This window comes from Coregonus lavaretus (assembly GCF_964263955.1).
Source record: "Coregonus lavaretus genome assembly, chromosome: 1".
NCBI lineage: Eukaryota > Metazoa > Chordata > Actinopteri > Salmoniformes > Salmonidae > Coregonus > Coregonus lavaretus.
The window spans coordinates 61,837,446-61,852,214 of record NC_139988.1 but is presented as its reverse complement, the minus strand read 5'-3'; the positions used below and the strand labels follow the sequence as shown (position 1 = coordinate 61,852,214).

General features: G+C 41.3%; 1 protein-coding gene across 2 annotated transcripts in view; it reads right to left on the bottom strand.

Annotated features, from left to right (window-relative positions):
* LOC311136938 (fibroblast growth factor receptor 2-like) overlaps window positions 1-11,458 on the bottom strand; it is a 107,083-nt gene extending 95,625 nt beyond the window's left edge. For both annotated transcript variants that reach the window (XM_084171262.1, XM_084171261.1), the window contains exons 1-2: window positions 10,920-11,458; window positions 7,188-7,464 (exon numbers count right to left, since the gene is read on the bottom strand). In XM_084171262.1, the coding sequence (XP_084027388.1) occupies window positions 7,188-7,377 (190 nt within the window). In that variant the 5' untranslated portion in view covers window positions 7,378-7,464; window positions 10,920-11,458. The remainder of the gene's footprint in view (window positions 1-7,187; window positions 7,465-10,919) is intronic.
* Between the last annotated feature and the right edge of the window lie 3,311 nt (window positions 11,459-14,769).

Here is a 14,769-nt window from a genome sequence, read left to right as displayed (position 1 = left end):
TTAGCCTGACTAACCCTCAGTCCACTTAACCTACTACCACAAGCGTAGTGAGCGTGAGGACCATAGAAATATAATGAATGGATTGTATTTTTTAAGGTAATGGTTCCGCACTCCGCACACAAAAATAATGTTGCATAAAGCTTTATATTTTAATGAATATTTTTCTCTCACTGCATCAGAGATAGCATGGAGGACCTTCAGAGTGAGATGGAGAACATTCGTCAACAGCCCATGCTCCTTATAGGAGCAAAGGGCTTAAATAAAAGTACGTCAAGGGATAGCATACACAAACGTTTCAATTTAAAAGCCTTCAGTGGGAAGGTAAACAAACTAGCAGCAGAGCTATAATGGGTTCATTCCTCGTTGAAAGTAAGCGGTAACACTGATATGCAATCTATGACAATTTACCACTCCCCTCCCAGAGAGGCAGAGAGAGACAGTGGTGTAGGCACTTGTTGCCCCGGGGCGCTCTGGCATTCAGAAGGGGTGGGGCCAGGGACCATTACTGACAAGACAACCTATGGGGGGTAATTAAGAGAGGGAGAGAGACACATCTTTTCATGTTCCTCTGTTTCTGTCTGTACTGGTGAAGGGCGGGATACCGCCGCAACCACAACCAATCAGAGCGAGAGAGATGAAAGATTCACTCTCATATGACCCCAATAGAAATAAGTTGTATAACTGTTTGGTGCAATCTTTGGTGGTTTAACATGTAATGTATTCACTTATGTGTGGCTGGAATGTGTTTTTAAATGGCCAATTAAATCCAATGAAAAATACACAAATGCACAAATAGATTCTAAACTTACTGGTTCACACAATAAACACACACACAAACGTCACCACTGTGGAATATTACCCCTGTGGTTGACCGGGGTGAGCTAACAAAAACTGATCTGGAATCATATTTTGGGGCTGCTTTCTAACCCAGCCTTCAACCCCTGCCCTGTTGATCCCTCATCATGTGATCCCCAGGTTCAGCCCACTTAATCCCACCATCACATAACTTCCCAAAGTCAGGAAAAGTCCACTATGCCCAAATCCTCTTAAAAAACATTCCTATCTGCACATATTGGATTACAAGGGGGAAAATCCTGTCTCTTACAGCATTGGCCTGTAGCATGTCTAAGAAATCAGTGTTTCTCAAATAGAGACGATCGGAGCTAAGAGGACTGTCTTTCTGTTAATAATAACAGCAAGAGTGAAAACCTGATGGAGTGATGCTATTTGCATTTATTATGGAGCCCCATTAGCTGCTGCCAAGGCAGCAGCTACTCTTCCTTGGGTCCGGCAAAATTAAGGCAGTTATACCATTTTTTAAACATTACAATACATTCATAACAGATTTCACAACACGCTAAGTGTGTGCCCTCAGGCCCCTACTCCACTACCACATATCTACAACACAAAATCCATGTGTACGTGTGTATAGTGCGTATGTTATCAGGTGTGTGTATGCATGTGTCTGTGCCTATGATTGTGTTGCTTCACAGTCCCCACTGTTCCATAAAGTGTATTTTTATCTGTTTTTTAAAATCTGATTCTACTGCTTTCATCAGTTACCTGATGTGGAATAGAGTTCCATGTAGTCATGGCTCTATGTAGTACTTTGTGCCTCACATAGTCTGTTCTGGACATGGGGACTGTGACGAGACCTCTGGTGGCATGTCTTGTGGGGTATGCATGGGTGGCTGAGCTGTGTGCTAGTGGTTTAAACAGACAGCTCGGTGCTTTCAACATGTCAATACCTCTCACAAATAGAAGTACTGATGAAGTCAATCTCTAATCTACTTTGAGACAGGATAGATTGACATGCATATTATTAATGTTTGCTCTCTGTGTACATCCAAGGGCCAGCCGTGCTGCGCTGTTCTGAGCAAATTGCAATTTTTATTTGTGGCAGCTGGCTACACGACTGAACAGTAGTCCAGGTGCGACAAAACTAGAGCCTGTAGGACCTGCCTTGTTGATAGTGCTGTTAAGAAGGTAGAGCAGTGCTTTATTATGGACAGACTTCTCCCCATCTTAGCTACTGTTGTATCAATATCAACAACATAGGAATCACTACAAAACTTATTGTTTGACCTCTTATACACTATATTTGGCCCAGCCTTTGGAACTTTGGTTTTCCTAGATATGGCTATTCTATTGTGATCACTACATCCGATGGATCTGTATACTGCTTTCAAGCACATTTCTGCAGCATTAGTAAAGATGTGATCAATACATGTTGATGATTTCATTCCTATGCTGTTTGTAACTACCCTGCTAGGTTGACTGATAACCTGAACCAGGTTGCAGGCACTGGTTACAGTTTGAAGCTTTTTCTTGAGTGGGCAGCTTGATGAAAGCCAGTCAATATTTAAATCACCCATAAAATATACCTCTCTGTTGATATCACATACATTATCAAGCATTTCACACGTTATCCAGATACTGACTGTTAGCACTTGGTGGTCTATAGCAGCTTCCCACAAAATGGGCTTTAGGTGAGGCAGATGAACCTGTAGCCATATTACTTGAACAGTATTTAACACGAGATCCTCTCTAATCTTTACAGGAATGTGGTTCTGAATATAAACAGCAACACCTGAACCACTGGCATTTCAGTATTTTCTGTAAATATTATAACCTTGTATTGCTACCACTGTATCATCAAAGGTATTGTCTAAGTGAGTTTCAGAGATAGTCAGAATATGAATGTTATCTGTTACTAGCAACTTATTAATTTCATGAACCTTGTTTCTTAAGCTACATATGTTAACGTGGGCTATTTTGAGCACTTTTCTGGGATGGTTGCTTGTTTTCATTGCTGCTTTACTGGGAAGCTTAGCAGAAGTAGATATTCTCATGTTATTTATGTTAGTGCAGAGTGAGCTGCACACAGTGGACTTCCTACTAGGGCACACTGCCTCAGTGCTAACACCATAAATCTGGTTCATAGGCACATGATTGCTGCATACAATAGCTATAGGATCAGCAGATGCATTCAGGGCAGTTAGAGGGACATAAATTAGGTTACTTACATTGTGTCTACCAATGCTAAAGCATTATGATGACTCAGCGACACACTGGAAGGGATTAACTGAGCTGGGCTTGGGTCATTGATATGTCATTGTCTCAACGCAGCCTTATAATGCTGTGAAAGGTAACCCTTGTCTGGGCAACTCCCGACCCCTAGGCCAGAGGGCAAGAGAGGGGGGGCTGAGTGTGTGTGTGAACTGTGAAGGGGGCTTAAAAAGTGTTGGCCCAATTTAGAATTATCAAGTTGATTAGAGCCTAGGAACAAAAGCCGCATAATTTGACTAGCCAACACAACAACTCTAATTAGGCTTACTTCTCAGACTGACCAGGCTCCTTGGAGGCTAGAGACAAAATACTTAGTACCCTCAAACACAAACCCTGCCTGTATTACAAAATGTCTTTGAAAATGTATTTCTAGAAGTGACAGTTTCTCAAAGAAAATGCTACTGTTTCAGGCACCATTTCAGTAGCCAAAATGTATGTTTTCAAACTGTCCATTGAAGGTAATTTAGCTTGAGACGAGCTAGAATGAGAGGGCTAGTATTACAAGACTTTGGACTTTGGGTTGTTTTTAAAATACAAACCACATCCCCTGTTAAAGTATTTAATTTCACATTCACGCTGTCACCCAAAAAGTAGTATTTTCATCCCAAACAAACAAAGCTGCTTGGTGGGAAATATATAGACTTACTCCTCACCTCAGAGGGGGGGGGGGGGGGGGAGAGAGAGAGAGAGAGAGAGAGAGAGAGAGAGAGAGAGAGAGAGAGAGAGAGAGAGAGAGAGAGAGAGAGAGAGAGAGAGAGAGAGAGAGAGAGAGAGAGAGAGAGAGAGAGAGAGAGAGAGAGAGAGAGAGAGAGAGAGAGAGAGAGAGAGAGAGAGAGAGAGAGAGAGAGAGAAAACAGCTGATTAAAAGAACAAAAGTTAGCTTCACTCTGCAACACCTCGAAAAGTGTTGTTTTGTATGGCCGGAAGCAGCCTACTGCAGTGTAATGGAGGGTAAATAGAGAGTTCTCTCTTTCTTTCACTCTTTCTTTCACACTCTCTCTCTGGGGCAGCAGGGCACCTGAAAGGTACCAGTAAAAATACTGTCCCACCCACCTTCACAATCCTCCCTCATCCTCTCATACCAGGTCACGGGCCAGTATTTCACACATGCTATGCTTTGTCTGTGGCAATTTAAAGCACCACTGCCTGATACACTTTACTTGACATTTTTTTATCTTTAGGTGACACAAATACAGTGTCCTGAGTCTGACAATTCCCAACAACAGGCACAGAAAAAGTGACTATGGAAAAGAAGTAAGAACCAAAGCTATGTGCCATGTAGTAAATACCTCATGGTGTGGCAAACATCACACATGCCAAGGTTATTTAGTTTCTACTTTTTATAGTTTTCCTTATTATGTGCCCCAATTTCTCAATTCCACGTTCTATTTCTAATTAATCCATAATACTGTGGAGATGTGGTATTGTGAGGGTGAAGGCACGTGTAACCCTTTACACTCATACCCATATACGGGTTGAAAATTGCATATATCTTAATCTTTTCTTTTTATTGGCCATCTGAGATATGGCTTTTTCTTTGCAACTCTGCCTAGAAGGTCAGCATCCCGGAGTCGCCTATTACTGTTGAAGTTGAGACTTGTGTTTTGCGGGTACTATTTTAAGAAGCTTCCTAATGTATTTGTCCTCTTGCTCAGTTGTGCACCGGGGCCTCCCACTCCTCTTTCTATTCTGGTTAGAGCCAGTTTGCGCTGTTCTGTGAAGGAAGTAGTACACAGCGTTGTTCGAGATCTTCAGTTTCTTGGCAATTTCTCGCATGGAATAGCCTTCATTTCTCAGAACAAGAATAAACTGACAAGTTTCAGAAGAAAGTTATTTGTTTCTGGACATTTTGAGCCTGTAATCGAACCCCCAATTGCTGATGCTCCAGATACTCAACTAGTCTCAAGAAGGCCAGTTTTATTGCTTATTTAATCAGCACAACAGTTTTCAGCTGTGCTAACATAATTGCAAAAGGGTTTTCTAATGATCAATTAGCCTTTTAAAATGATAAACTTGGATTAGCAAACACAACGTGCCATTGGAACACAAGACTGATGGTTGCTGATAATGGGTCTCTGTACGCCTATGTAGATATTCCATTAAAAATTAGCCATTTCCAGCTACAATAGCCATTTACAACATTAACAATGTCTACACTGTATTTCTGATCAATTTGATGTTCTTTTAATGGACAAAAAAAGTAATTTTCTTTTGAAAACAAGGACATTTCTAAGTGACCCCAAACTTTTGAACGGTAGTGTACATATACATGATGACATGGTGTCATACCCTTGGTTGTTCTGAACAGAACAAGTGTCTATTGTGAAGAAAATTTGCAGCAGCACCTGAATGCACTCATGACTCCTTTCTTTGCCCACCAACATTATGATCCGTTTCCCTGAATTGCATCGTGAAAGCCTAACACTGTAATACCATATTTTATCATGTATCTAGTCATGTTGGCAATAGAACAAGCTTTCAAATTATGCCCACCTGACCCAGATTGAGATTTATGTGCATATTTTGGAGAGGTGTGTGGCCACTTGGAGACAGCAGTTAGTCCTCTCACTCAAACCCTTGTCATTTTTTTTGTCTTATGTTGCACCAACCCCACATTTTCCAGGAATATTCTTATTATGTTACTGAATGTATACAGAGTATTTTCAGATTTCGTAATCAACAAATGCGGTGAAAAGTATTGTAAATGTAAAATTCACATTAAATCAACAGTGTAATGTTTGGATTCAGTCTTGTGTCAGGTGAACTGTTGTGTCCTCAACTTTGGTCTAATAACTTTCCCAAAATCTCAAAACTGTTCCCTTTCAATTGCTACTATGGTTATGCAAATGCTTTTCATATTTATTCTGTAAGAAACATTTCAATTTAGCCTTATCCATATAGGCCAATTCCCACAAGTGTAAAGGGATAAGGTAAAATAAATTGGAGAGTACAACTCAAAGGTGCCAGCCCTAATCCTCCCCACCCCGAACCACAACTACCCCCCTAACAGTGTACAATACAAGAGCTAGAGGGCCAAGGAGAGTCTTACAGCAACATTACCTCCTTCTCTCCATCCCATAGTTATATAACACGCTCCAGGTGCACGTTGTAAAGTGTTGGTCCTATGTTTCATGAGCTGAAATAAAAGATCCCAGAAATGTTCCATATGCACAAAAAGCTTATTTCTCTCAAATGTTGTGCACAAATTTGTTTACATCCCTGTTAGTGAGCATTTCTCCTTTACCAAGATAATCCATCCACCTGACAGGTGTGGCATATCAAGAAGCTGATTAAACAGCATGATCATTACACAGGTGCACCTTGTGCTGGGGACAATAAAAGGCCACTCTATAATATGCACTTTTGTCACACAACAGAATGCCACAAATGTCTCAAGTTTTTGAGGGAGCGTGCAATTGGCATGCTGACTGCAGGAATGTCCACCAGAGCTGTTGCCAGAGAATTTAACATTCAGTTATCTACCATAAGTCGCCTCCAATGTCGTTTTAGAGAATTTGGTATGTCCAACCGGCCTCACAACCGCAGACCAAATGTATGGCGTCGTGTGGGCGAGCGTTTGCTGATGTCAACGTTGTGAACAGAATGCCCCATGGTGGCGGTGGGGTTATGGTATGGGCAGACATAAGCTACGGACAACAAACACAATTGCATTTTATCGATGGCAATTTGAATGCACAGAAATACTGTGACAAGATCCTGAGGCTCATTGTGAGGCCCATTTTTTTAAGGTATCTGTGCCCAACAGATGCATATCTGTATTCCCAGTCATGTGAAATCCATAGATTAGTGCCTAATTAATATATTTCAATTGAATGATTTGCTCGTATGAACTGTAACTCAATAAAATCTTTGAAATAATTGCATGTTGCATGTTGCATTTATATTTGTTCAGTATAGGATCAGCTTACCTTTCCCAAATCCTAACCATAACCACAACCTCTAAACGGACCTTAGATTATTTTTACATTTTAGTCATTTTAGCAGACGCTCTTATCCAGAGCAACTTACAGTTAGTGAGTGCATACATTTTCATCCTTAGATCAGTATCTAGGAGCAACAAAGTAAATAATACAGCCAATGAGGAGCCAGTATCTTACCTTCAGGTTCTAGCGTGGCCTCCTCTTCCTCGGCGGCGGTGTACGGCGGCCTCGCCACAGTAGCCGTCGCTAGGGATACCAGGACGGCGGTGAGCAGCCAGGCCCACGAGGCCATCCTGTTAGTGGAGGGCAAGTCTCCACACCATGCCCCCCTCCTCAGGCTCCGCCTCCCCCTGGACACTGATCCCATCTGAGGGGCTCCACCCAACCATTAACTGCAGGCTGTATGGCCTGTCACTCACTGTGAATTCCCCCAATCACCTGGGCTGAGGAAAGGCTGTGGGAGGGGCAAGAAAGTTGGGAAAAGGGTGGTAGGTAGGTAGGTAGGTAGGTAGGTAGGTAGGTAGGTAGGTAGGTAGGTAGGTAGGTAGGTAGGTAGGTAGGTAGGTAGGTAGGTAGGTAGGTAGGTAGGTAGGTAGGTAGGTAGGTAGGTAAGTATAGATGGAAGGAAAGGGTAGGTAGGGATGACATTTTTTTATAATAATATTGGGAGAACGGATGAGGGAGAAGAAAGAGGGAGAAAACCAAAAGAGGAAAATTAGTATTGACGTTGAAAATGAAGCCAATTCTGCATTTACACTAGAGATGTAGGATCTTAATTTGAAAATGCAAAACTTGTAGTGTATTCAAGGTTTAAAAGGCTTATATAGTTTATTATTTCCACTTTAAAATGTCAATACTTAATTTGCCCTAACGAAAAATATACCAACCCCTACAAAAAATGTCCATTCATTATAATCCACATAAAAATGCAAATTTCCTGTTGCTGCAGGATAATTTTCCTGCTGTAGCAAACTGGCTCAAATTAAGATCCTACGTCTGTATACTATACTCTGCTAAACTCTCTTGTACTCTATTCTTACCTGTCTCGCCTATTCTAATTTGTTCACCGACTTATTTGATTTATTTCAGTCACAATAGCACATATAGAAAGAGTGGGTGTGAGAGAGGGAGAAGGTCACAAAATGCTGTCAAACAAGCCTTGCCACAGACATACCGAAGCTCTGATGCACCTCAGCTCAGTACACAACCACACTAAACCTACCTTTACGTCCGACACATTGTCACAAATCCTCACGTTCACTATTACAATACACGCCGCATGAGTATGTAGCATTTCTATTGAGTGGCTGAAATCACCTTGTAGTGAAGTTTTACATATATGAATGGTTTCTCAGAGAAACTGCATTGAATAGACTTGGTTAGTTACTAAGAAAAAACATTCATCACTAGGCTATGTAGGTACTGTATTAGCCTACTATAGTTATTACCATTTCACTAATGCAATTATTATTATTATTATTGTTATTATTATTATTATTATAACTGAAATTGTCCAGCTGTGGAATATCAAATTTCACCAAACATCACCGTCTTCTGATCAGAGAGTAGGCTACAATCAATAACCAAGGCCTCCAATACTGATAGTCTATGTTTTATCCTTGTGCGCAACCTGTTGCTTTCCATTTCAAGTCGATTTATTAGTGAATATGCATACTTTTCAGTTGCAAAATAAATTCACTTAATTGTTGCCCTATGATTATGCGTTTTATAATTGAAATGGAATACACAAGGACACATCAATTTATTGGCCAGAAATCTGGCGGTTCAATCCGATTCAACAGTTTCTGGAGGTTTGGAGCCGGCTGCACAGAGCCCCTAGTCATACTTCCTTGAGCGCCTTCTGCTACAGCTGCAATGTATTGATTTGTTTACCCAGGAAGATACATGTAATTTGACATGTACACAGCAACTTTGAAAGGTGTCTAGAGATTCTGGTTAATCTCTAATGAGGTCATCACTAGTTACAACAGCCACAAAGTTATAATTATGGCTAAACCCCGCCTATTTCTACCATTTCTCTGCTTAAAATCTGACTTTAAACGTAACGCTAGCCAACTAAACTCAACTCCACGATTTACGATGGAGTTGAGCAGTGGGTGGACTGGAGCTCCGACGTCACATAAAATTACGTTTTTATAAAAAACTATGGATTTATAGCCTGCAATTTTTGGGTGCTGAAATCCATATTTTTTTATAAAAATGTCGGAACTCCAGTTCGCCCACACCAGTTGCCACTCAATGCCATCTTAAATCGTGGAGTTGAGTTTAGTCGGCTAACCTAACCCTAACCACACTGCTAACCTTATGTCTGACCCTAACCTTAAATTAAGACCAAAAAGCTAATTTAGATTTTTATTCATTTTTAGGGTTAGGTTTTAAAGTCAAAATGATGGCTAAACCCAGCCAATTTCTAAAATGTATCTTCTTAAAATCTGATTTTCAACCTAACCCTTGCCGACTATACTCAACTCCACGATTTACGATGGAGTTGAGCAGTGACTTGTGTGGCCGGACTGGAGCTCCGACGTCACATAAAATTATGTTTTTATAAAAAACTACAGATTTATAGGCCGCATTTCTTTAGGTGCTGAAATCCAGAATAGTCCGAATTATTTTGGGTGGTGAAATCCGTAGTTTTTTATAAAGATGTCGGAACTCCAGTTCTCCCACGCTAGTCGCCACTCAACTCCATCGTAAATCGTGGAGTTTAGTTTAGTCGGCTAACCTAACCCTAACCACACTGCTAACCTTACGCCTAACCCTAACCTTAAATGAAGACCAAAAAGCAAATTCTGGCTTTCATTAATTTTTAAGAAATATAGCATTTTGACTTTGTGGCTGTGGTAACTAGTAACAACCCTCTAATGACCATGGAGAGGAGAGCGCGCCGCACCGCGCATTACATCATGGGATGCTGCCTGTGGCCTGGATGCATCCCTCACGTGCAAAGTGATGGGACCAGACTAGAGTGGGCGGGCAATTTTTTGCCTCGACAATTCGCCTAGGTCTAGCCTACTTTTGGTGATTTAGCTGTGGTAAGTCTATCCAGTGTATAGCCTATAGCTTTGAAAAACGCTTTATGAGTTGCTGCTGTCAACAACATGACGTCCAACAACAAGTTCAAACACTTGAGGGCTTTTCCTTATATGCATATCCACACGTTTTCCTGGCCCCCATTTAAACCAATGCTTCTGAATGAAATTTCTTGGCGCTGATTGAATTCCTATTGATATTCAAATCAGTTGTATTTTGCTAAATGAAGACTCATTTAGAGCGCTCAGTGATTTAGGCTTCCATCTCCATGCAGTAAAAACACAACGTGCGGTCACGGGGTAATTGTAATTGGCACCATAAATGCAATGTAGAAAATTAAGCAAAGTAATAAATAACCAAAACAATGTTGTTAATGAACATTCATGGGTGCTGCAACCATTGCTTACATTTTATTTTTGTAATTAAGGGGGGGAAATGGTAAACATTGCCATATAGGCAGTTGTTTTTGAATGAAAAAATATAATATTTTTCACAAATTGCAAAATACGAGCTCTTGCTTCGTAGTAGAAAAGGGGTAGGCCTACATTATATTGGCAATTTATTATGATTTGACTGTCAGATCAAGTTAGCATTTAAAGTAGCATATGCATAAAATGTGTAATTTCACAACTCCTTATAATAACAAATGATGCTAATCTATCATAGTTTTATACATACGTTGCATGTGCGTGGTGATAATTTGTGTAACAAACTGGTTCCCAAAAAATATTTCCAAAACTTAGAAACAGGTTTTTACCAACATTACAAATGAGCTCTATTCTCCATTATTCTAGGACGAATAGAACAATAACTATTTGAGATCTATGCCCACAATAATACTGCCAGAATACTTACCACGAATAACTACCAAGTCTGAAAGATCTCCGATTCGCATGCACGGAAAAGGCAGGAGGCGAGTGCATGGGCCGTATCGAGAGGATGTGTACCCTATAGTCCTGACGGAGCGAATTCTCTTCACATTACCAAAAATGCCAAGCAGCGATTTTTTATTATCCCCAAATCCAACGAGCAACAACTCAAATCACTGGAAAGAAACTCTTAAATCCCCAAATTATTGGTGTTCCATTGCACTTGAAAAATTCTGAATTTAAATGCATATCCTTGAAAAGAACTTGAAAAACTTAGCTAGCTACGTCCCCAAACCTTTTCTTATTCACCAAGTTCCTACAGTTTCTTCAACTCAAAACTTGTCAGTGTTCCACCGCGAGCTCACTCTTCATCCAAACGAAGGGCCTATGCAATTTATGAAGAATTCATGCGTTAAAAAAATTATATATACTCCAAAAACATAGAATCCATCAATTTATGATCCCTCACGGCAGAGCGTCTTCTTCCCCGACAATCCTAGTAGTACTGTCCTCAGACGCTTTGTCAGGTTTTTGGAGTTTTGTTCTCCTCCTTACGTCCCCACACACAACCCCCTCCTCCCTCACTTCAGTGGGTGTCACTCCCCCCTGAAATTCGATCCGTTTCCTGGCCACAGTGTTTTTGCCTCTGAATTCCTCCGCCAATCAAACCTCAGTTTCTCGCTCTCTTTCTACGCTTTTGCCTAGAAAGAAACCACGAGCCTTCCTTGCTCCGTACGCCCGAAGAGAGAGAGCTCAACCTACGGAGCTCACTACAAACTTCATACTGTACAGGGGTCCTCCTCCACCCCTCGTTGGCTTGGCGCAACTTGCAGTAACTCCGCCCCCGTGCGGACACAACACCTGAAGCGCACAAGTCATATGCAGAATAGCAATAGGGAATGTATGTATTATTTCCATGTTGTATATAATGAATAATGTTGACATAAGGGAGCAGTAGGTTTCTTGTCTATCACCTATCATTCTCGCAGGGTTCGGCTACAGTGTTTTGTATAAGATGAGCCCCCCCTCCCCCATTTCCCGGGGCCCTGAAAGAGAGTGGCTATGTGCACACCGCCCACAAAATGAGTTGGAAACTGAGCTGCACTTCCTAAACTCCTGCCAAATGTATGATCATATTAGAGACACATATTTCCCTCAGATTACACAGACCCACAAAGAATTCTAAAACAAATCACATTTTGATAAACTCCCATATCAATTGGGTGAAATACCACAGTGTACCATCACAGCAGCAAGATTTGTGACCTGTTGCCACAAGAAAAGGGCAACCAGTGAAGAACAAACACCATTGTAAATACAACCCATATTTATGTTGATTTATTTTCCATTTTGTACTTTAACTATTTGCACATCGTTACAACACTGTATATAGCCATAATATGACATTTGAAATGTCTCTATTCCTTTGGAACTTTTGTGAGTGTAACGTTTACTGTTTAATTTTATTTTTTATTTAACTTTAGTTTATTATCTATTTCACTCGCTTTGGCAATATAAACATATGTTTCCCATGCCAATAAAGCCCTGTGAATTGAATTGAATTGAGTCGAGTGGAGTGGAGCAGAGAGAGGGATGGAGGGAGGAAAGGAGGGAGGCAGAGGACTACTAATCGCCCCCTAAAGTAATTTTCTCTCTTCCAGTACTGGGTAGAAGGTGTGTTTATAGGAAGGAAACCCTCCCCTATTCAGGATGAATAGAGCAGCTAATAAGGCTGTTACCAAAAGCGAGGTGGTGTACAGAGAATGGAGCATTCTCTAGCTCTGTTTTTCTCTCTCACCATTTCTATCGCAATTGCGGTAAAGCCATGAGAGACATGAAGGTGACAGCTTGGTTCGAAACAAAGAGGGGGAGAAGTTAGAGGAGAGGGGAGAAGGGGTGAGAAAGAGTTCTGCTGCAGTTTCCTCCCAATACAGTGGCTTGCGAAAGTATTCACCCCCCTCGGCATTTTTCCTATTTTGTTGCCTTACAACCTGGAATTAAAATAGATTTTTGGGGGGTTTGTATCATTTGATTTACACAACATGCCTACCACTTTGAAGATGCAAAATATTTTTTTCTTGTGAAACAAACAAGAAATCAGACCAAAAAACAGAACTTGAGCGTGCAAAACTATTCCCCCCCCCCAAAGTCAATACTTTGTAGAGCCACCTTTTGCAGCAATTACAGCTTCAAGTCTCTTGGGGTATGTCTCTATAAGCTTGGCACATCTAGCCATTGGGATTTTTGCTCATTCTTCAAGGCAAAACTGCTCCAGCTCCTTCAAGTTGGATGGGTTCCGCTGGTGTACAGCAATCTTTAAGTCATACCTAAGTCATAGCTTTGACTAGGCCATTCCAAGACATTTCAATGTTTCCCCTTAAACCACTCAAGTGATGCTTTAGCAGTATGCTTAGGGTCATTGTCCTGCTGGAAGGTGAACCTCCATCCCAGTCTCAAATCTCTGGAAGACTGAAACAGGTTTCCCTCAAGAATTTCCCTGTATGTAGCACCATTCATCATTCCTTCAATTCTGACCAGTTTCCCAGTCCCTGCCGATGAAAAACATCCCCACAGCATGATGCTGCCACCACCATGCTTCACTGTGGGGATGGTGTTCTCGGGGTGATGAGAGATGTTGGGTTTGCGCCAGACATAGCGTTTTCCTTGATGGCCAAAAAGCTCAATTTTAGTCTCATCTGACCAGAGTACCTTCTTCCATATGTTTGGGGAGTCTCCCACATGCCTTTTGGCGAACACCAAACGTGTTTGCTTATTTTTTTCTTTAAGCAATGGCTTTTTTTCTGGCCACTCTTCCATAAAGCCCAGCTCTGTGGAGTGTACGGCTTAAAGTGGTCCTATGGACAGACACTCCAATCTCCACTCTCCAGGGTTATCTTTGGTCTCTTTGTTGCCTCTCTGACTAATGCCCTCCTTGCCTGGTCTGTGAGTTTTGGTGGGCGGCCCTCTCTTGGCAGGTTTGTTGCGGTGCCATATTCTTTCCATTTTTTAATAATGGATTTAATGGTGCTCCGTGGGATGTTCAAAGTTTCAGATATTATTTTGTAACCCAACCCTGATCTGTACTTCTCCACAACTTTGTCCTTGACCTGTTTGGAGAGCTCCTTGGTCTTCATGGGGCCACTTGCTTGGTGGTGCCCCTTGCTTTGTGGTGTTGCAGACTCTGGGTTTTTCAGAACAGGTGTATATATACTGAGATCATGTGACACTTACAGTGGGGAGAACAAGTATTTGATACATTGCCGATTTTGCAGGTTTTATTACATACAAAGCATGTAGAGGTCTGTAATTTTTATCATAGATACACTTCAACTGTGAGAGACGGAATCTAAAACAAAAATCCAGAAAATCACATTGTATGATTTTTAAGTAATTAATTTGCATTTTATTGCATGACATAAGTATTTGATCACCTACCAACCAGTAAGACTTCCGGCTCTCACAGACCTGTTCGTTTTTCTTTAAGAAGCCCTCCTGTTCTCCACTCATTACCTGTATTAACTGCACCTGTTTGAACTCGTTAGCTGTATAAAAGACACCTGTCCACACATTCAATCAAACAGACTCCAACCTCTCCACAATGGCCAAGACCAGAGAGCTGTGTAAGGACATCAGGGATAAAATTGTAGACCTGCAAAAGGCTGGGATGGGCTACAAGACAATAGGCAAGCAGCTTGGTGAGAAGGCAACAACTGTTGGTGCAATTATTAGAAAATGGAAGAAGTTCAAGATGACGGTCAATCACCCTTGGTCTGGGGCTCCATGCAAGATCTCACCTCGTGGGGCATCAATGATCATGAGGAAGATGAGGGATCAGC